Raw genomic sequence first — 20,116 nt, 5'->3', positions numbered from 1 at the left:
GAAAAGTATTATATTTTTATATATATATTCACTTGCTCAGGATTTTACTCCAGATATATGGGTTTTGTCATAAGTTGCTTTCCTAACCATGTGCTTTTTTTATTGGAATGGAAAAAATGATAGTTCTGCTCTGCATTCTGTTGAGTGTCATGTTTTTATGACGTGCAAGGAGTGACATGTTTGAACCTACATGCTCACACTTTTTGTCTGGCATCACTACCATATGATAATTATACCAAGTTGAAACAATGTCAAACTTCAGAGCAAAATTGATTTTAAATTAGGGAGGGGTGGAAGGAAAATTTAAACCAAGTAACAGGGACAAAATTTCTCTCGGAGTAACTGTTCAATCTAGAAAGTTAATGCAGTGCCACATTGACAACTAAAAACAATTGATCAGCTTATTCAACTTAGAAACTGCGGGTATAGCTGTAACTGGGCATCCATAATTATTTATTCTCTAAGCCATGCTGCTTGGGCAGGAGTCCAGTGAACTAATTCAGCTTCGTTGAACCATAAACCTGCAACAGATGGAATAACGCAGATAGTATTCAATTCAATATATATTACAGTTGCCTGTAGTTAAGTTAAGCTGATGGTTTAACAGAAATATACCGATCACAAGCACCCCAAAAATCCTAACTCTAGAGGTGCTGTATCTTTTTTCCACATGATGTCCTTAACATTAATGGAGGTAACTTTACTGTTATAATTGGCTTCAAACACTCATTAAACTTTTTTCCTATAATATTTTCTTCTCTACATTTTCTCACTGCTTTCGTCATCACCTTGTTGCACCCTAATTTCACTCTAACGCCCAACCTTTTTTGCACCATTTATTCCTGCAACTGAATTTTTCTGACATTCCCTGGTTTTGTCATATACTTGATGTTCATCAACTCTATAGGGAGCTCTAGCATGGGATATCCATACAATTAAACATCATTTGACACTTACAAAGTCCAGCTCCTAAGATGGGCAACTTTCTCGGGTTTTCAAACTTCATCAAAGCAAAATATGGATAGAGGCTAAAAAGCAGCAAATAATATCTAAAATCAAAGTTTGTTTTTTGTATTTACATCACTTCTGGAACCTGTTGATGTTTAAATTACCAGCAACATTTTAGACTCTTTTCACAATTCAGATAGTTGTTTGTTGCATATTTATAAATTTAACTGCACAGAAGATGAGGCTTTTACCTATTTCACGCTTGCCATTATCAGGGCTGTCACTACCATGAACAATATTCCTGCGAGAAGTTCATCATAGTGATCAGAGGAACTCACAAGACACAAGTCAGATGCAAAAGAAAATGCCTTACCTTCCAGTTTGAACAGCAAGATCTCCTCTTATTGTGCCCGGCTCAGCTTGAAGAGGATCTGTAGACCCGATCAGCTTACGTGCTGATGCCACAACCCCAACACCCTCCCAAGCCTTGCAAGTATAGCATCATGTGAAAACCAGAAAACACATTCAACATGTCCATTGCAAAAATGCACGTGAAAATGGGATACTAGAGAAGAGCGTTATACCATACAAACAACAGGTCCTGAAGTAATGTAATCAATCAGCTTAGGGAAAAATGACTTTCCTTTCAAATCCTTGTAATGCTCCTGGAACAATAAACAGTTACAACAAGCCTTATAAACATTATTAAATATAATCAACAATAATGCAAACACAGGATATCAGCTCTTATCATATGAAACAGTAATCAATCATGAAAATAAGGACAGAATGAGATTTATAATGGGATAATCGAATTCAGTTACTCAAACACTACACATTCTAACATTTTATGCAACTACAATCAAACCCAATTTTATGTTTAACATAACTAGATAACATTAAATTTCTTATTTCACAATTATACATAATGTACATAGTTTCATACAATCGAATATTGAGGCAAACACAAACCTCTGCTAAGTCCTTTGAGCACTTGAAGAGCTTCAAGCCAGTTAACTTAAACCCCTTCTTCTCAAACCTAGTAATAATTTCTCCAACCTAAACCAATAGGACAACGAGTTAAATACAATCAAATTAAAAATAAGTAAATAATTCTAATCTTACACTGTAAATTCCTTTTTCTTTTTCCTTTGTTCCTCAAACCAGAACATCATAAAAATATAAAGTAAAGAAATTAGGAGACTTACAAGTCCACGTTGAACACCATCGGGTTTCACCATAATATAAGTTTGATCAACTTGTTCCTGCGCATAACAACAACAATAAGAATAAGAAGAAGAAAAAATATTTACTTGGAAATACAGTGATGAGAATTTAAAATTGTTGAGAGAGGAAACCAGAGAGGCAATTAAGTGGGGAAGGAAGATGCCATTGCTGGATTGATTGGAGCATCGGGTTTTAGGAAAGGTACGAGAAGTAGAAGAATAGAAAAGGTGTGATTTGGAAGGAAACGCGGTTAAGTGTTGGTGGTGGCGCGTGGCGCGTATCATGGTGGTGGTTCTCTTGGTTGGTGGTGAGGGGAGAAGAAGAAAGGATGAGACATTTCCACCTAACACTGCTACGCTTTCCATCTCTCTCTTCCGCTTTCTGTTGCGTTCTGCTTCTGGGTAAGAAAATACTCTCCTTGTTTTCAAGTTGGATAGCGAATTTAATATTTATCTTTTTTATTAGAATGTTTTATCTTCGTTTATTCATTAAATAAATTTCTAAAAAGTTGATTTTTTTTAACTCGTTTTGAAATGAATGAACTCTTGGGTCTGTTTGCTACGTGAAAGAAATTACAAGCAGGAAAAAACATCACATTGCATATTCTAGAATCATAGTAAGTTAGCAATTATGGATACACATGTGTATTATGTAAATCTCATATTAAACTAAATCAATTCAACCCATATGGTTTCGTTTATTGGGTTGATTCGGGTAAACGAAACCCAATACACCATCGGCTTTCACCAAACACAAGGGGTCATTTTGATATTATTACTTACAAATACAATAGAATTTCATGGTAGTCATTGAGTCCATTTAAAGAAAATAAATGTAAGTATTACTAATTAACAAGTGACAACTCTATGAGTTTTAAACTTTCATCTCAAAATTTTCCATTCAAAATTATTAATTGTTACACTAAATGATCTTAAAATTATTTAAAAAATAATAGATTTAACTTTAAAGGCAGAAATTTCTTATACAAAATTAAAACACTAACCACAATATTGAGTGTTTTCTTTTGTAAAATTTTATATACAAACAGTATATTATACGATATTCATTTGTATTACTTTTTTGAAAAATAAATGATAACAAACATGAATGATAAATGATGCATTGATATTGTATAAAACTCATATACTTTAAGTGCATATATTTTGTCTGAAAGGCTCAAGCTTACAAACACCTTACCATTTTTAAGGAATGAAAGATTAATTTATGAAGTAATATGGATATTTTCATCATATGGTAACTAATAATGATGATAATGATATTCTAGAAACAAATTAATGTAATTTGAATTTTGGAAAAGATTATAGGAAACAAAATTAATCTCTAAATAATATCATGAAAATAAGACTAAGATGGTAACATACTAATCAATCATCAATAAATCAAATTAACATAAAAATCAAAAATATTCTAAAAATACAAATAATGTTTCTCAATACAATATTTGGTCGGAATATGCTTTAGGAATGACTTTTCATTCAAAACCATATTTTTTATTTAGCTCAAAAAATTTAGTTCATCAACCAAATAAGATGAATTTGAGTTTAAAATTAAATTTGCTAAATAAATAAGTTAAACTTGAGCTAAATATAATTTGACTTGTTAAATTTGATTCAATCATATATAAAGAAACTTTAAATTTATATATATATCTCGATGATTATCATTTGAGCTTGTGAAATGTATAAATTTGACTCGATAATTCACTTAAAATTTAATGAACTTTAATTTGGCTAAACTTAAGCTGCAAAAATAGTTTGCATTGAACTCAATTTAAATCAATTCTTAACGAGTCGAGCTGAGTTAAGCTCAAATCGACTTGTTTTCATCCTTAATATACTTAGTTCTAAACATAATTGTTTATTTCAAGTTACACTTTCAATAAATTGTTTATCATGTGTACTACTTTTATTTATGTCTTTACTATAATTAATACTTGAGTAATCTAAAAAATATTATATTACACATTCCTTTCATTAATGAGTTCTTACTTTTGTGATGGTAATTTGGCATTACACCAAGTTTCTTGCTACGTCGGGGTCTTAAAGGATAGGCATAAAAGGTTACAAGCTATATTGTTTAAAGAATTCTTTACTCATAGGCCAAAAAAATGGAGTTGGAAGAACATGACATATCCATATATTTTTATTCGTTATTTTTACAACATTTTTTAACATTAAATTTGACGACTTTCTTTTCTGAAAAAAGAAAAGGAAAATAGCAAGAAACATAAATCGTGGTACCCGCTTTTTTTTCTCCAAAAAAAGAAGTCATTATGATTTGATGTAAAAAACTAATGCACCAATAACATGTAACATTGTTGTTGATTTTGAATTAAAGATTTGGAAGAAGGAGGCAATAGATTGAAGTAGAAGAAATAGAGAAGTTAATCAGGCACATTGCATTATTAAATTATGCTTCTAGATGCTACCCATAAGAAGGTGCACAAACTATACAAGCTAGAAAGAGAATAGCAGAAGAGGCACCATCCTCTTCAAGATTGGAACTGCTTCTCTTGAATTTCCCAGCTTTTCCTTTGTTGCATTGAATTGGTGGTTTCTGGTGTTGCTGTTGCTGAGTCTGTTGTTGTTGCCTGTTCCTCTTCATTGCTTCTTCCACTTTTGATACCATACTTTCCTTTAATAATGTTAACCAAACTCAAATATCAAACTGAAATAGAAAAAACAGGAAGTGAGAGAGAATTGATATATTGTGCATGGAAAACAGCAATTACATTAGTGTCCCCTTTTATAGAGTTCATTGGTACAAAAATGCCAGTGAGTTTCTGCCAGTTATCACTTAACTATCAATTACTCCAATTGGGATAGAGTTGGGTCCCATTTTAAAAATTATTATATGGGTTCTATCATGTATAGATTCTACTTGATATATAGTATATTGTATACATACATCTTTATCTCTAAAAAAATTAATTTTATTTTATATATGCATTTCAGAAATACATCAACAAACTTAAAGGAACATCAAATGCTATTCCTATAACGATGTATAAAAAATATTATTGCTATAAAAAATATGGTAGCCAACTTAGAAATTTTGTCTCTATCTATATGTTTGAATGTTACACCACAAGTATAGAGGTATAGTACTTTTGACAACTACAAGGTACCTACCATAATCATAGATCACTATTGCACACTGGCATTCAATCTTGTATTTCAAGTTTTTGCAGCAAATTATGCAAAACTATATTAAGTATATTAACAATTTAACACTAAACAACAAACCAACCTAGCTGCCCTTTTAGGCATAGAAAAAAATGCACATACAATTAATGAGATAGATGATTGTATAATTTCATAATATGAATGGGTTAACATAATGCAACTGCCAGACTATAACTGGAACTAGAGTTTTCTTATATCGTGTGTCATAACAATTGCTCAGGACAAAAATACTAATAATCATTAAGTGAAACTACATGGTTATGTAATTCTTTTGGTTTTGAAATATTCGAGGACATGACCATCATCTTTGTATCTTTCATTATTGATGTTAGAATCAAATGATAATTGAGCTAATTATTGAATTCAATGATTACTTGATTAATACATACTTAAGCTCATATAATGTTGTAAACAAAAAAGAAAACATATGCATACGGATTTAAATTTGAGCAGCAAAACATGCATGACAAAAGTATTATCAATCATTTCAATAATGACTTAATACAATCTAGAAAAGATAGATACAAAGAGGTCAAACATTCAATATGTTCAAGTCTTTGTTGTCCATAACGTTGCACTGGGAACTCTTGTCGTGACCCTAAGGGATTGAGAGTTATTCATGTGCGAAGCCATGTGAGCATGTGCCAAAGTTCTTGTCCTCTTCTACCCTGATCCACTTCCTTTGGGCCCAATGTTTTCTTTTTTTAATCTTATAATTAGTTGTGGTCTATGGATTTTTTAACCTTATTTGATAAATATCTAACTTTGAACTAATCAACTTACTATAGGTGGAAATAAAGATAACAACTTAACTAAGAATGAAAAAGAACATAGATTTAGGGTGTGTGATAGGCTACCAAAATATTCCACCCATCTCTAGGCTGGTAGATGAATGTGAATGATATGTATTTGTGATGTTGACTTAAAAAAATGTTTTTTGGTAGAGGTAAAATTCACTTTTTATTTATTTTATATCTCAAAAAAAGATTATTTTTTTCGACTGTTGGATAATGGACACTGCAGAAAATAAAATTACAGTTATTCAAAGAAATAATAATACTGAGATTAATTATATAATAGAATATATGTAAATATGAGGTAATATGAATACAATATGTAGTACTTACTAGTTGAATTTCTGCAAATGAATTTTCCTTCAAGAGGTGAATGAACCAAAACCGCTTAAAATCAAAGCATGTGTACTCCACGTGATCATTTCTTTTACATAAGTTTTTTTTAGTGATTTATTTTCCATAAGTTATAATGTTTAGAACTTGTATAATCTCGTGATGTGGAAAGAATATAAACAAATTACCTTGGACAAAAAAACTCTTGAACCAATGAATTCTCCACTTATTTTATTATGATTTAGAAACAATTATAATTATACAATTCTATTCGAGCTAGAACATCAATAGTCCGGTGTGACTAAATATTGAAGTAAATTTCAAGCTATAATTTGACAATGTAAAAATATATATGGTACTTAAAAAATGAAATTACCTGTGAAAATGTTTTTTTGTTCAGTGGTCTTTCCCAATAAATTAGCCAAGAATAATCTTTTTTAAGCATATATATTATGATTGAAAAATATATATCAATTTTTAGTGTAAAGATTTATACATAATCATTATATTATTCACATCCACTTAAATTACTTTTTTTTGAAGAGTTAATATTAATTAAATATATATGAATGATAAATTATATAATAAAAATATATAAAACTTAATGCATACATCTTTTATCTTTTTCTCGTATTTTTTTTATCTCTATCAATAAATCATTTTTTGTACTCATACACCTTATTTTATTTACTAATGGTTAAGTTAAAAGTTATCATGGAGACATGTACTCATGATACATGACGTCATATCCTCTATTCATGTTCGTTTAGGCTTGGGTGATTCTCGTCAAGATCAATGATTTTGTCTAAACCTTACATTAGTACGTTTCCCCCGAACTAAGAAATGTAAAAAAAGTACTCTTTATTATCCAATCACACAACACAACAAATAATGAGAAATTTGTAACAAGTTTATCATGAATTCTGCGGGAGTCCTAAAAAGGATGGGGATCTTTTATCCTTATTTGTGTCCCAAATCAATCAAAAAATCTCACTTTATTGGAAAAATAAAAACATAAATTTATATTTTTATATTATTTAGTGTTACTCCGTTAGATATGGACATGGGGACAATATCCTTTTGGTACAGCTCATCCCCTCCCTAAAAAGGTTAATTTCCATTCAGTAGAATACATCTGCATCTATAAAACCACCACACCTTTATAATATTTGGCGTTATGCTAGCTATCACATAAACCTGACATTTTTGTCACTATATTTTAACATGTAACATGCTTTGAATAGTTATAAATAAGGCATATTTTGATTATTTTCAGTATGCTATTAAACAGCCATATGCATTTGAAGTTGATATTGATGTTTTGCAGTCAAGTTCTGTGAATGAAAATGGAAGAGGGGCCAAGGTTCGTATATTGAATGTGTTGTTGCGATTGAAAGTGACGATTGCAAATAAAGGATGAGGACATCAACCCGTAATTCTAGGCATGTGTGGCTTTTAGTTTTAGAAAATGGGATGTTGGGCATAATGTGAGCAAGTCATTTTGATTGATTTGGAGAACTTTGTTGACCCCATTATTAGCTTAAATTCATTGCCTCATATAATTATCCGTCATTACTGGAGTCATAAGGTGGTCTGATGGTGAAGATGGCGGTCGTAAGAAACGGAGTGCAGTCACTAATTATGTTGTTATATTTTAAAATTTTAGAATTTAAATACTCAATAACTTAATATTTTTAACCAATTAAAAATTATGTCACATAACGTGAAACAAGAAAAATTGTTCCTTATTATTCATCATAAATATTCTGCTTTGTAATACCATATTCAATTTAAAGTTTAGAGGAGGTTTGCATATATGCGATAGAACTTTTCATAGATTAAAGAAAAAGTCATTGCATGTTTTGTGGGGATTAAGACAATATCGGGAGTAAGGATTAGAATAAGATAATAATCCACAATAGTATAGAAGTTGGACACTAGTATTATTATATTAATATTGAAGTCTTATACGGTATAATCATACGCACTGGATAACAACTTGAGATATAATACAATATGTACATATATGACAAAATTATATACTCTAATGTCATAGTTACATATAATTTATTATGTATATTTGACTTAGAGGTGGAGTGTGGCGGTGGTGGCACAGGCACTGTGGATGATAATGGTTGTTATGACGAGCGCCACCGATGATGGGGTAAATGTTGTTGAATGGGAGTAATGTTTGGGGATTTGTTTGATATGTATTGAGTTTATTCAGTTCTGAAATTGATATTTATTAACAATATATTGGTTTAGTGGGTTTATTCTAGATTCTCATGATGATTAAAAATGTTAAATGTTCGATTCAAGTAAAAACCACTTATTTAGAGAGGAACTATGAACCCAAAATGAATTAATTCTAACCCAAAATGGCGAGGGATACACAAAAAATTGTGAAATCTCACTTTGATAAATAAGAGATGAATGAATGAGTTTGTAATTAGAAAATAATGCTTTAACGTTTTTGTTCAAAGACATGCTATTATACATGTAGTTCTCTACTCTTCGCATGTTGAGTAACTATGGAACTTCCTCGTAACAAGTGAGGGGATAGGTGAAAGATCTTATAAGTGCAATAAAACTATCGTCCTAAGATTTTGGTTTAATATGTGATATTTAACTACGACTCTTCAGTTTCATATGTCCAGGTTATAATAGAACTCCATGGTGGTTGTAGGTAGAGATTACAAAACGGGCTGCCCAACCGTTTTTCCTGTGCATGCAACTGCGCGCAATATTTTAAGTGGGCGCGGGCATGCCTCCATTGGCTTAACGGACAAAATGGCATGTCCTGCCCGTTTAAAAACGAGCTAATAGGCGGCATGTGAACATTGATAAGAAATATAAAAAGAAAAAATTAATACAATAAAATAGAAAAAATTAAATAAAATAGTTGAACAGATTTTTTTTTAAAAACGTTGATATTTTATATGAAGTGAAACAAAACATACTACATTGTAATTTTTTAAGATTATTAAATCATCATGTATTTGAAATTTTCTTCTTCCTTTTATTACATCAAGTTCATGAGCCGTCCGCATTGTCAAATAAAAATGTCTACAGGGATGGGGGATAAATGGTTGGACGAAACAGACAAAAACACAAAATTTGTATGTGCTGCCACAAAATATTGTGGGCTAAGCGGTTTGACCCATAGGCTTAGCTTGTTTTACCTTCTATAGTTGTAGGCTTCCCAGGTTTTAGAATTTTTTCAATTATAAATTATTTCACTTATCAATAAATTATTTCACTCATCAAAATAATTTATTGTCGGGTTTTCCAGCTCTTTACGATCTTTCCACAAATTTATTTGCTGTACTCCTAGGGAATTTTGCATGGTTTAAAGCTTGCTTGAGTTATGCAGCTTAGAAATATTGCTGTTTGGGGTGATTCTACGTAGACCCTCCACCTTATTGACAAAATAAATGCCTAGTGACTTTCTAATTTATGCTGTCACTGTTTGACAAATAAGATTCTTCATGGACAAAGATTGGAGCCTCAAATTTCATCTTTGCCAATATCTCTGCACTGACATTTCCCTGGGCTCTTCTAACTGATATCATAGGACGGAGTTTCTTTTTTGTGTGTAAAAAAGAGAGGCTTTCACTAATGGGGTTTAGGTGGAATTATCCTTACCGTGCAACTGCAAGCAGATAAACTGTCTCTCACCAAAACTCGCTCTCTTCAATCAAAAGAATGTCTTGGATTTTGTTAATGGGTCGAATTGAATTCTATCCTGACCGAAAAAGTTGGAGCACATAAATAAATAAATAAACAGAGGTTCATTGGATTGCAGATTACTTGAAAAGTTATTTCAGTCTATACCAGTGTTGTTGGAACCGGACCGGACGGTCCGACCGGTCTGACCGGACTTAAAAACGGCTCTGGTTTACCATCTTAACCGAATGAGAGTTGGACCGCTTTGAACCGGAAAAAATCCGGTCCGACCATGTTAAACCCGGTTAAACCGGATTAACCCGGGAAGTAAACCGGACGGCTCACATAAAAATAAAAAAAATGGGAAATGTTCTAATATTTTGTTTTACTACGATCCAAAAAAAGATAAAGAGATATTATTTCAATATAATGATACATAATTATTAATTATATAAAGTTTTACATTTATATATAACTATATATTTACAAATAAAAATTATTAATTATGTACGAAATCACCCGGTCAGACCGGACGGTTTAAACGTTTAAACCGGTTAAACCTAATGCGGGACCTCTACCGGTTTGACGTCCGACTCGGGTTTCACAACACTGGTCTATACATATGGAAAACATAGGCCCGTCCTCATATTTAGTGGGCGTGTGCATGAAAAATTAAGGTTCTTATTTATGATAAAAAAAAGTAAATAAAATTTATATGTGGAAATTTAAAAGAAAATGAAAATTCAAAGCAGATTATAAAGGGGGAATGATCATTATTTACAAAAGGATTTTAAAAAATCTCATGGAAAACATACATACATCAATTGTGATCACATAATATAATAATCAATAAAATATTAAAAAACCCATACATAATATAATAAATAATAAACACAAGAGTAGACATGTTCTGAAAGAGTGAGATTTTTTTATAAGAATAAAATATATGAAAATAAAAATCATTTATGTAAATAAAACAATTGGACCTTTATTTTCTATGGGCCTCGTACATCCCACTTGTTGCACTTGCAGAAGGGTCGGCCCTGCGGAAACTCCAATATTACATTTAAAGTTTTTTATATTATATTATTATAAAATAAAGTTTAAAGAGATGAATTTTAGATGCTCCCTAAGATTAGGAAAAACCTCAAGATTTTATGAATTGATTCCTTATGGATTAATCTTCCTTGTTAAATTTATTCATGTTGTTTGACACTTAATAACATCAACTATTTTTTCCTTTTCCCTTTGTTTGCATTAAGTAAAGTATAATAATGACAATTATGAGTTATTAATGATAACATAGTCAAAGTATATTATTTTCAAGGATTTAATATGTATATATAGATAATGTAAGTGTTTTTTATACTATCACTAACTCATTTACTATTGTTTATTAACAATTATTAATTATCGAACAAATTAATGGTGGATGATGTACTTAGAGTATAAAAACTTTACATTATCGGTGCATAAATTTTAAACTCTATTTTAAATTAGCAATGAAAATATTAATAAAATAGCTATTAAAACTTGGAGGATAAAAGTAGTTATATTAGATGAGATCAATTTTGTCCATCACTATTGGCTATAAATTAAAGGACCTATAACCTATTTAACTTTTATAAGTTAATTAGCTAGTCTCATATATCATTCCGAGATGCGTAAAGATAAAGTATTTCAATTGATTTATACATAATTATAGTTTTTTTGTAAACAATGTGTAAATGATAATTTAAAACAATTTTATGTTCTTTCCTATTTATTTTATCGTAAAACAAGTTTTATCCATTAATGGATAAGTATTATCTTTTTCTGTTGAGTAGATGTTGGAGGTTATTATATAAAGCAACTCAACAGAAAATCACTAGCATTTGTTGTTACTACTGAATGTTAATGCTGAGAGTATAAAAAACTAGCACAAGACTAGTTCATAATCTCCTACGTGTTGATCATTGATCAAGATTAAGAAGAAAAGAAGGAATGGAAGGTAAAACCCTAACACAGCAAGAGAAAGATATCAATGACTGGCTTCCAATCACTAAGTCCAGGAATGCAAAGTGGTGGTATTCTGCTTTTCATAATGTCACTGCCGTCGTTGGAGCAGGCGTTTTGGGATTTCCTTACGCCATGTCTGAACTAGGATGGTAATTTTTCAAGTTTCTATAAGAGGTTTTAAATTTGGGTCAGCAACTTGCAATTCTGAATTGTGTTAAATAGTAATCGTAATGTGAGTTGCAATTAAAGACTATGATTGTACCTTATATAACTTTTTTTGTGTGGTAGGGGTCCGGGCATTACAATTTTGTTCCTTTCATGGATATGCACTTTTTACACTGCATGGCAAATGATTGAATTGCATGAGGCAGCGCCTGGAAAGAGATTTGATAGGTATCATGAATTGGGACAACATGCATTTGGAGAAAAGCTTGGATTGTGGGTTGTGGTGCCTCAACAATTGATGGTGCAAGTTGGTGTGAACATAGTTTACATGATCACTGGTGGAAAATCATTGAAGAAGCTACATGACACTCTTTGTGATGATTGTAAGCCAATTAGAACTACTTACTTCATCATGATGTTTGCTAGTGTTCATTATATTCTATCTCATCTCCCTAGTCTCAACTCAGTCACTGCTATCTCTTTGGCCGCTGCTGTCATGTCCTTGAGGTACCTTATTTATTCATATTCATGATTTCATGTTTTGATGGAATAGAGATTCTCATTCTTCCAAAAATAATGATACGTATGTCAATTAAAAATTTATTATTTTTGTTACTTTTGTTTCACTATTATTAGTCCGGAACATAATTTGGGACAACACATCTCAATTCTTTTTGATGTCCAACTTCGGTTATATATATATTATATTAGATATACTTTTTTTATGATCCATGCTTTTAGATGCAAATATGGTTTTATGTGTTAGACTTTTAAACTCTCTTACTCTATGACTTAGAATTGAGCATACTATATCTTTAAAACTTGGCCATATGTTATCTTTGCTGGTTCTGCAGTTACTCTACCATAGCCTGGGTTGCTTCTGTTCACAATGGTGTTCAACCAAATGTTCAATATGGCAATAGATCTTCAACCACTGCAGGAAATGTGTTTGGGTTCTTTAGTGATTTGGGAGATGTAGCTTTTGGCTATGCTGGGCACAGTGTGATATTGGAGATCCAAGCAACAATCCCTTCCACACCAGAAAAGCCATCCAAAGGACCCATGTGGAAGGGTATGATCGTTGCTTACATCATAGTGGCTTTGTGTTATTTCCCTGTCTCTGTCTTAGGTTACTGGGCTTTTGGAAACAGTGTTGATGATAACATTCTTATATCACTTCAGAAACCTCGTTGGCTCATTGCAACTGCTAATATATTTGTTGTTATCCATGTAATTGGAAGTTATCAGGTACACTACATATAACCTTTAAGTTTTTCTGCATAAATGTTTGTGTTAAGAAAAAAGGACTAAAGTTCAAAGTTTATTTATCACATCAAAAAATTTAACTAATAACACTATGACACTATAGTCATTGATTGACTAGAGTGAATATTTACTCTATGAAAAACCGTTCATGCTTCATTATCTAACTAAATTTCATGTTGTAGATCTATGCTGTTGCGGTGTTTGATACGGTTGAGTCATTCTTGGTGAAAAAGATGAAATTCAAGCCAACTTGGTTTCTTCGATTCATAAGTCGCAATGTGTATGTTTGTAAGTCTTATTTTCCCTCTCATACTTTATAGGTTGAAAATTCCCTTATACATTTAGTTCAGTTTAACCAACAATCTCATAAATCCTTTATATATGCAGCACTTACCATGTTCCTTGGAATTACATTCCCTTTCTTTGGTGGGCTTCTCGGTTTCTTAGGGGGATTTGTCTTTGCACCAACCACATACTTTGTAAGCAAAATATTGTCTACATCAACTTTTTACAGCCTAAAGTTAATATGCTTATGTTAATCAATTTCATAATCTTTTGTAGTTACCTTGCATAATATGGCTTATGATCCGAAAACCAAAGAGGTTTAGCTTGTCTTGGTATGCAAATTGGGTAAGTAAACAATATATATTCTTCACATTTTTGTTTAATATTCAGTTATGTTTTTTATACACATGTGTTTGATTTTTTTCTCGTTGTTTCAGTTTTGCATTGTATTCGGAGTAATGTTGATGATTTTAGCTCCTATTGGTGCTTTGAGGCAGATCATACTACAGGCGAAGGACTACAAATTTTACTCTTGACCTTTCCACAGAGAAGTCTGCAGAATCACGCTAGCTTAGAATTACATTTACCATATGTTTCTCTTCTTTTAATCTTTGTTGTTTTATCTAATGTTTTCATTAGTTCTAGGAGATTTCTTTATTCAGTTAGTGTTGATTACTAGGAAAGTCAGCTATGTAAATATTCTGCTATGTCTTGCAGCACCTAAAACAGAGGTGATAGAATGGGAGCTACGAAGTTTTTGCAGTAGCTTTTGAATATAAATAAATTTCCATCTATGCAATAAAACAAGTATATTAGAATTTCGCTTATTATTGATTATTAATTATTTGATTATGAATCTTCTTTTTTGGCAACTACTTGGTACATTAATATCTTAGTATTTCTAAGCATAGGAATCACATATTGTCAACCGTGTGTCATTTTTTATCCAAACCAATCATATGTGGACACGTGAACAAAATAATATTTAAAAAAAATAAGAAGTGATAAAAAATGGATGGGGATCACCTGTCTCAGTTTTGTGTCCCAAACCCTGTCCTCTCCAATTAAAATTTGCCACATCAATTAAATATGTTATCTCATTTATTAGGATTTACTTGTTGTTCCATTTTTATCCTTTCCTCCTCCTGATCCAAACTCAATTTAGGAACTTTACCCCTTCCATTTCGTTTTTACTGTTGTTGTAGGTGACTTTTCTCATTTTTTTTTCTTCTTCCCTTTTATCTCCTTTTTTTACTTCTTCTGGGATAAATTTAAGCATAAGAATGTCAAACATTGGTTGGCTCTTGATTCACATTGGTTGGCTCCAAGGAAAGCGGTGACATGAAAGGATGTCATGAAGCAAAGTGAAATCTAATGGAAAAGGAGAACTAAAAATGGGGAATTTTTTAAGAGAAAGAAAATAGTAGAACCATAATGGGAAAAATATTAGATAATGGGTTGTGGATTGAAACCAGATAACACTACTGGATTTAGGATTTAAAATTTGCAAATTGGGACAGGGGTAAAGAGATTCCCCTACTGAGTTTGGATGATGAGAGGGAAAGGAGAAAGGGTAAAAATAGAACAACGAATAAATTGGGATAATTTCTTAAGAAAATGAGATGGCATATTTAATTGATATGACAAATTTTAATTGGAGAGGACAGGATTTTGGACACAAAACTGGGACAGGTGATCCCCATCCATAAAAAATAGCATGATTTCCAAACATTTAACATGGTTTCATTCAGGACCTTTACTCCTACGTCGAGTGAAATGGTTGATCTTGAAATTTTGTGCAGTCTCAACACTGAGAAGGGATTCCTTTTTACTGCCATATAAAATACCGGTTATAATGAGCAATTAATATAGGAAGAGAAAGCATACAAAAATCTATAATATTAATTCATCAATCTCCATTTTAACAAATCCGAACCTTTTGCACATCGAAAAAATCTCCGAGACAAAGTATCGTTACCTGTTATCCAGGAATGGATAATCTCTTAAATCAGATAAATACCAAAATTCTAGCTAGTCAATTTGTATAACCTCGTCTAAGGTTTTTGTATCCTTCTCTTTCTAGTTTCTACATATAAAAGATCCATTTAAAGTGGCAAGACATGAGAACACGAAAACCAAGTTTAAAGTATTAGTTTAGAATAAAGATGAAAATTCAAGATTCAATTCTATTAGTGAAATATATTTAAAATTAATTTAGTGTGTTTTGATATACTCTTAAAAAAAAGAAGACTGGTCTATTCTTTAAAATTTAGTGGAAAATCTTAACTTCAGTATCTGAAATGGATGCAATTTGTTTTATCCTCTCTCCTCATCTCACATCACTTTATGCATTGTTTTAAATAAAAAAACCTTTTCCAACTGAACTCTTAAAACATCTACGGTGATTAGAGGATCAAATAAGCATTTTGCAAAGAGCATAATAAGATTGACAAAAAAACAAATTTATAAATATTAATATAGATAAGAAAATTGATAGTTGGAAAAAATAGAAATAATACGTAATCAACATTAATAAAAATGAATGCTTAAAACAAAATAGTTGATATGATAATTTTTTTTCGGTACAGACATGATAATAAAATATATGTAGATTTCGAAGTCTGGAGTTTTTTTTATCGACAATTATTATTATGTTAGTATTTTTGTTGTGAGTGAGACTTATGCTTAATTTCTTTCCCTCTAACTATTAAATCACCTTATAACTAACTCTTTCGTTTATTAAGGGTGAGACTCGAACCCATAACTCTTGTACTTCATTCATTAAGTTATGACTCTCTAAAATTGAGTTTGATGAGTATTACGTTTAGATTTCCTAATGCATATCGTAGTTATCGTTGAGGAGCCAATTTTATAGGCGAGACTCTTAACTGCAACAATATGGTTCTCTTTGTTTGAGTTGTGATGGTTTCGTGGTTTGCCATGAGAGTTTTCCGTTCTGTTTTCCATTATTATCATATCTAGTGTTTCTCTACCACTAAGCTAATATCCTTGTTATTGGGAAAGATAACTCTAGCATGTTATTTGATATCCAAAATACGATAAAAATGAAAAGGTGGATATAAAAGTCATATTCAATCAACTTAATAATCTACACGTAATTAACATAGTCATTCCACTCCCTAATATAAATATAAGCTACTCCGTCACATGTTTAATTGTTGTTGTTATATGTTTATATTGATATCTACATATAGATAAGACATAGAAACTTGTGACTATCTTTGTACTCTTATTTCTCGCAGTCTGGCCCAGCGATTTCTCAATTTGTATATTGGCTCCTATTTGAATTTGAGGGCATGTTCTCAAGACTATTTTTATCGGTCAAACGAAGAAGGAGTTAACGAAAGATGATATATCTTTGTCCATTTATAACTTTATGGAATTATTATATGTTAAGCCTTAACATTATAGACAAGCAACTAATTAGGTTTAATCAGATCGAAACTCTTTATCTCTGGGTACAACAAATTAACGGAACAACAAATATTATTTCATATTTGATCAACACAAAAATGTAATTAGGTTAAATTCGTAAGCCAGGAAGCTAGCCATGGAATGATGGAAAGAGAAACTTTTTACTGCTCAATGGAATTTAGGACACATTACATGGTAATGGTAGTGAAATATTTTGATTAGCTCAAGTTCACTATTCTTCCAGGTCTTAAACTCAAACCGGAAACAAAATACAAGCTCCTTAAGCAAAGTTACATGCATGCATTAATTTACAGTACCTCAGATAAATAAAAACTAGTCAGGCCTCTCATATTTACGATTTTCAACACTTACACAAAGGGTTCGAGATGATTAAAAAGTAAGACGATTAAACGATACCGTTTTGTTGAACCTTGATGATTTAACGACCCAAGCTTAAGCTAAGAGCAGTTTTAACATCCAATCTCCATGTAAATCCAAAGTCCATCCTCCACACGTCGCAGGGTACCGTGAAAGAGCTTCTCTCTTTTCCACACGTGTCATATTCCACCACCCTCACTCTACACGTGAACGATAACGGATTTGTAACCGTTGCACTCACGTTCTTCTTCATCGTTAACAACACACACGCACCCTCACCCACCATTTCCCTATACGCACCGTTCATCCACGTCACCTTCCCGTAACCGTCTGTTATGAAACCTGGACACGTGTCCTTGCTAAGATTCACTCGTCGCTCATCGTCCGTACTCCCAATACTCTCTACTTCAAGCCACGTGTCCATCACACTTTCCACTGTAACACACGAGTATGACGACGTGGCACCGTAGTACCGATAAGGTTCAACTTTGGTGTGGCTGAGATTCTCGAAGCTCAGCCACAGTGGAATGTTTTTATTCGTCTTGTTGTTATTGTTGAGTACTTCCTTTGTTACTGGTAATGTTAGATCCTTCAGATCAGGAGTTTCTGGAAGCAACGGGAGAGTTACTACCGGAACCTGATGTTGTTTTTGTTCCGACGATAACGTGGTGGATTTCCGGCGAGTGTTTCTTTTATTACTGTTGCTGTTATCTTTGACTGATCTTACGTACTTTCTTTTAGGTCGAGTAGCTGCGGAGAAGGCATTGCTGCTCTCCGATGAAGAACCACCGGAAGCGGTGGTTGCTTTACCGGAGACGGGTTTGGGAGCGATAGGGCGAAACCTGAGCATTATTTTGTCCCACTTGGACATATCGTATGCACCACCAGTTGCATATCTCGCGATACAACAACCTCCTCTACACTCCATTTCACTCTTAATAATCAAAACTCGCCGTTTTGCTTTGTGTTTGAATTTTGAAATGAAATAAAGTTACTAAATATGGAAGAGGGTTGATTTTTAGTTGAGGTTGAAATGATGGTTGTTTGGTTATATAGGAACAGTGGAAGGGGACACGTGGAAGGGAAGACACGTGTAGGAACAGTAACGAGGAGAGGAGGGGGAGAATGGGATTGGTTGAAAAAGGGGAACGTGGCGGGAAGGTGGAAGAGAGAGAAAGAGTGAGAGGAGAGGGGTCCGCAGAGAGAGCCAATGGAAGAAGGAGGAGTGCACATTCCTTGCGCCAGATGAAGGGCACGTAGATAGACAGCATCGTGCATTGTGATTGCGAGAAAATTATTGGGTACCTAAAATTCAAAGGCCACATTGGCCTAATCTCAACCTCATATGTAGGATTAATTTTGAATATTAATAAGATTAATTATGTATTGTCCAATCAAATCTCCTACACTGCAAATAAAGATATATTCTTCATTATAGTGATATACTGTACCGATTAAATTATATTATTATAATATAATATTTTTTGGCATATAATTCAATTACTAAATTTGTGTAGTGACTAATCATGTTGCAGGCAACTTTCATTAATTTGTTATTTTGAAGAAGAAAAGCATGGCCAAACTAATTTTGATGTTTACCAGGTGGTTTTGCCAATTTTTACTAGTTTTAACTTATTTAATTATATGTGTTGTATAATTGTAATAACGTATTAATATGGGACTATTTTCGGATTGAAAAGTCAGTGCTCATAAGTATGTTAATTAAGAATGTGGTGTTTTGATTCAAGTGACCCGTCTTAATGTTCAAAATTTTTGGTTTAGTACATCCGTCAGGAAATTTTGAGTAAGACTCCTCTCAAGTAATGGAGAGACAAATGACTTTTTTATTTGTATTTTAAGGATAGAAGTGTAATATTATTACACATAAAAGAGATATAAGTATCAATATATTACTTTTTATTCACTTTTACACACCACTTGTCTCTCCATTAATGGATAGGAGTCTCACTCGAATAATTGGGTTAACATTTTTGTACATCAATTAGTTAATAGTGTGCAATCCATCCCAATTCCTTTAACATTTTTTTATTAATGGATGGGATGAACTTTATCATTGATAAAATTGGAAAATGGGTCATGAATAATTTTGTTTATTTTCGAATCTCATCGTACACATACAGAACATTTTCAAAATCAAATGAAAGAAAATACATGATTTGGCGACGTACATGACAAGCAAACCACACGTTTTGTTGACGTAAATTAAGATGGTAGATAACCATCAAATCAACTAAGAGCTTTCATGTGTGTTGAATACGTAAATCAGTGTAACCCAAATTTGTTTAGTACTTCAGTATGAACTGGAACTCCGTTATCCCTATGATGCAATGGATGTTTTCAAGTTTTTGAGAAATGTTATTGACCATAATTTATTCACACTCTTTTAAAATCAAG

General features: G+C 32.1%; 3 protein-coding genes across 3 annotated transcripts; 1 reads left to right on the top strand and 2 right to left on the bottom strand.

Moving 5' to 3' along the window:
- On the bottom strand, positions 258–2,603 carry LOC109362546 (nucleoside diphosphate kinase 2, chloroplastic-like). The gene is made up of 7 exons (XM_019608401.1): positions 2,307–2,603; positions 2,157–2,213; positions 1,921–2,007; positions 1,533–1,613; positions 1,322–1,434; positions 1,200–1,249; positions 258–521 (listed from the first exon to the last, which is right to left on the bottom strand). The coding sequence occupies exons 1-7, from the start codon at positions 2,538–2,540 to the stop codon at positions 454–456; spliced, it is 690 nt and encodes a 229-aa protein (XP_019463946.1). The 5' UTR covers positions 2,541–2,603; the 3' UTR covers positions 258–453.
- On the top strand, positions 12,158–14,424 carry LOC109361922 (lysine histidine transporter 1-like). The gene is made up of 7 exons (XM_019607447.1): positions 12,158–12,321; positions 12,461–12,844; positions 13,192–13,585; positions 13,786–13,891; positions 13,991–14,082; positions 14,165–14,233; positions 14,326–14,424. The coding sequence occupies exons 1-7, from the start codon at positions 12,158–12,160 to the stop codon at positions 14,422–14,424; spliced, it is 1,308 nt and encodes a 435-aa protein (XP_019462992.1).
- LOC109361759 lies at positions 17,365–18,706 on the bottom strand. Its single transcript, XM_019607299.1, has one exon. It carries the CDS (start codon positions 18,627–18,629, stop codon positions 17,763–17,765), a length of 867 nt encoding a protein of 288 aa, XP_019462844.1. The 5' UTR covers positions 18,630–18,706; the 3' UTR covers positions 17,365–17,762.

The sequence above is a fragment of the Lupinus angustifolius genome, chromosome LG12, assembly GCF_001865875.1.
Source record: "Lupinus angustifolius cultivar Tanjil chromosome LG12, LupAngTanjil_v1.0, whole genome shotgun sequence".
In the NCBI taxonomy this organism is placed as follows: Eukaryota; Viridiplantae; Streptophyta; class Magnoliopsida; order Fabales; family Fabaceae; genus Lupinus; species Lupinus angustifolius.
The sequence above is the reverse complement of the archived record's forward strand: the minus strand, read 5'-3'. Positions and strand labels throughout refer to the sequence as shown.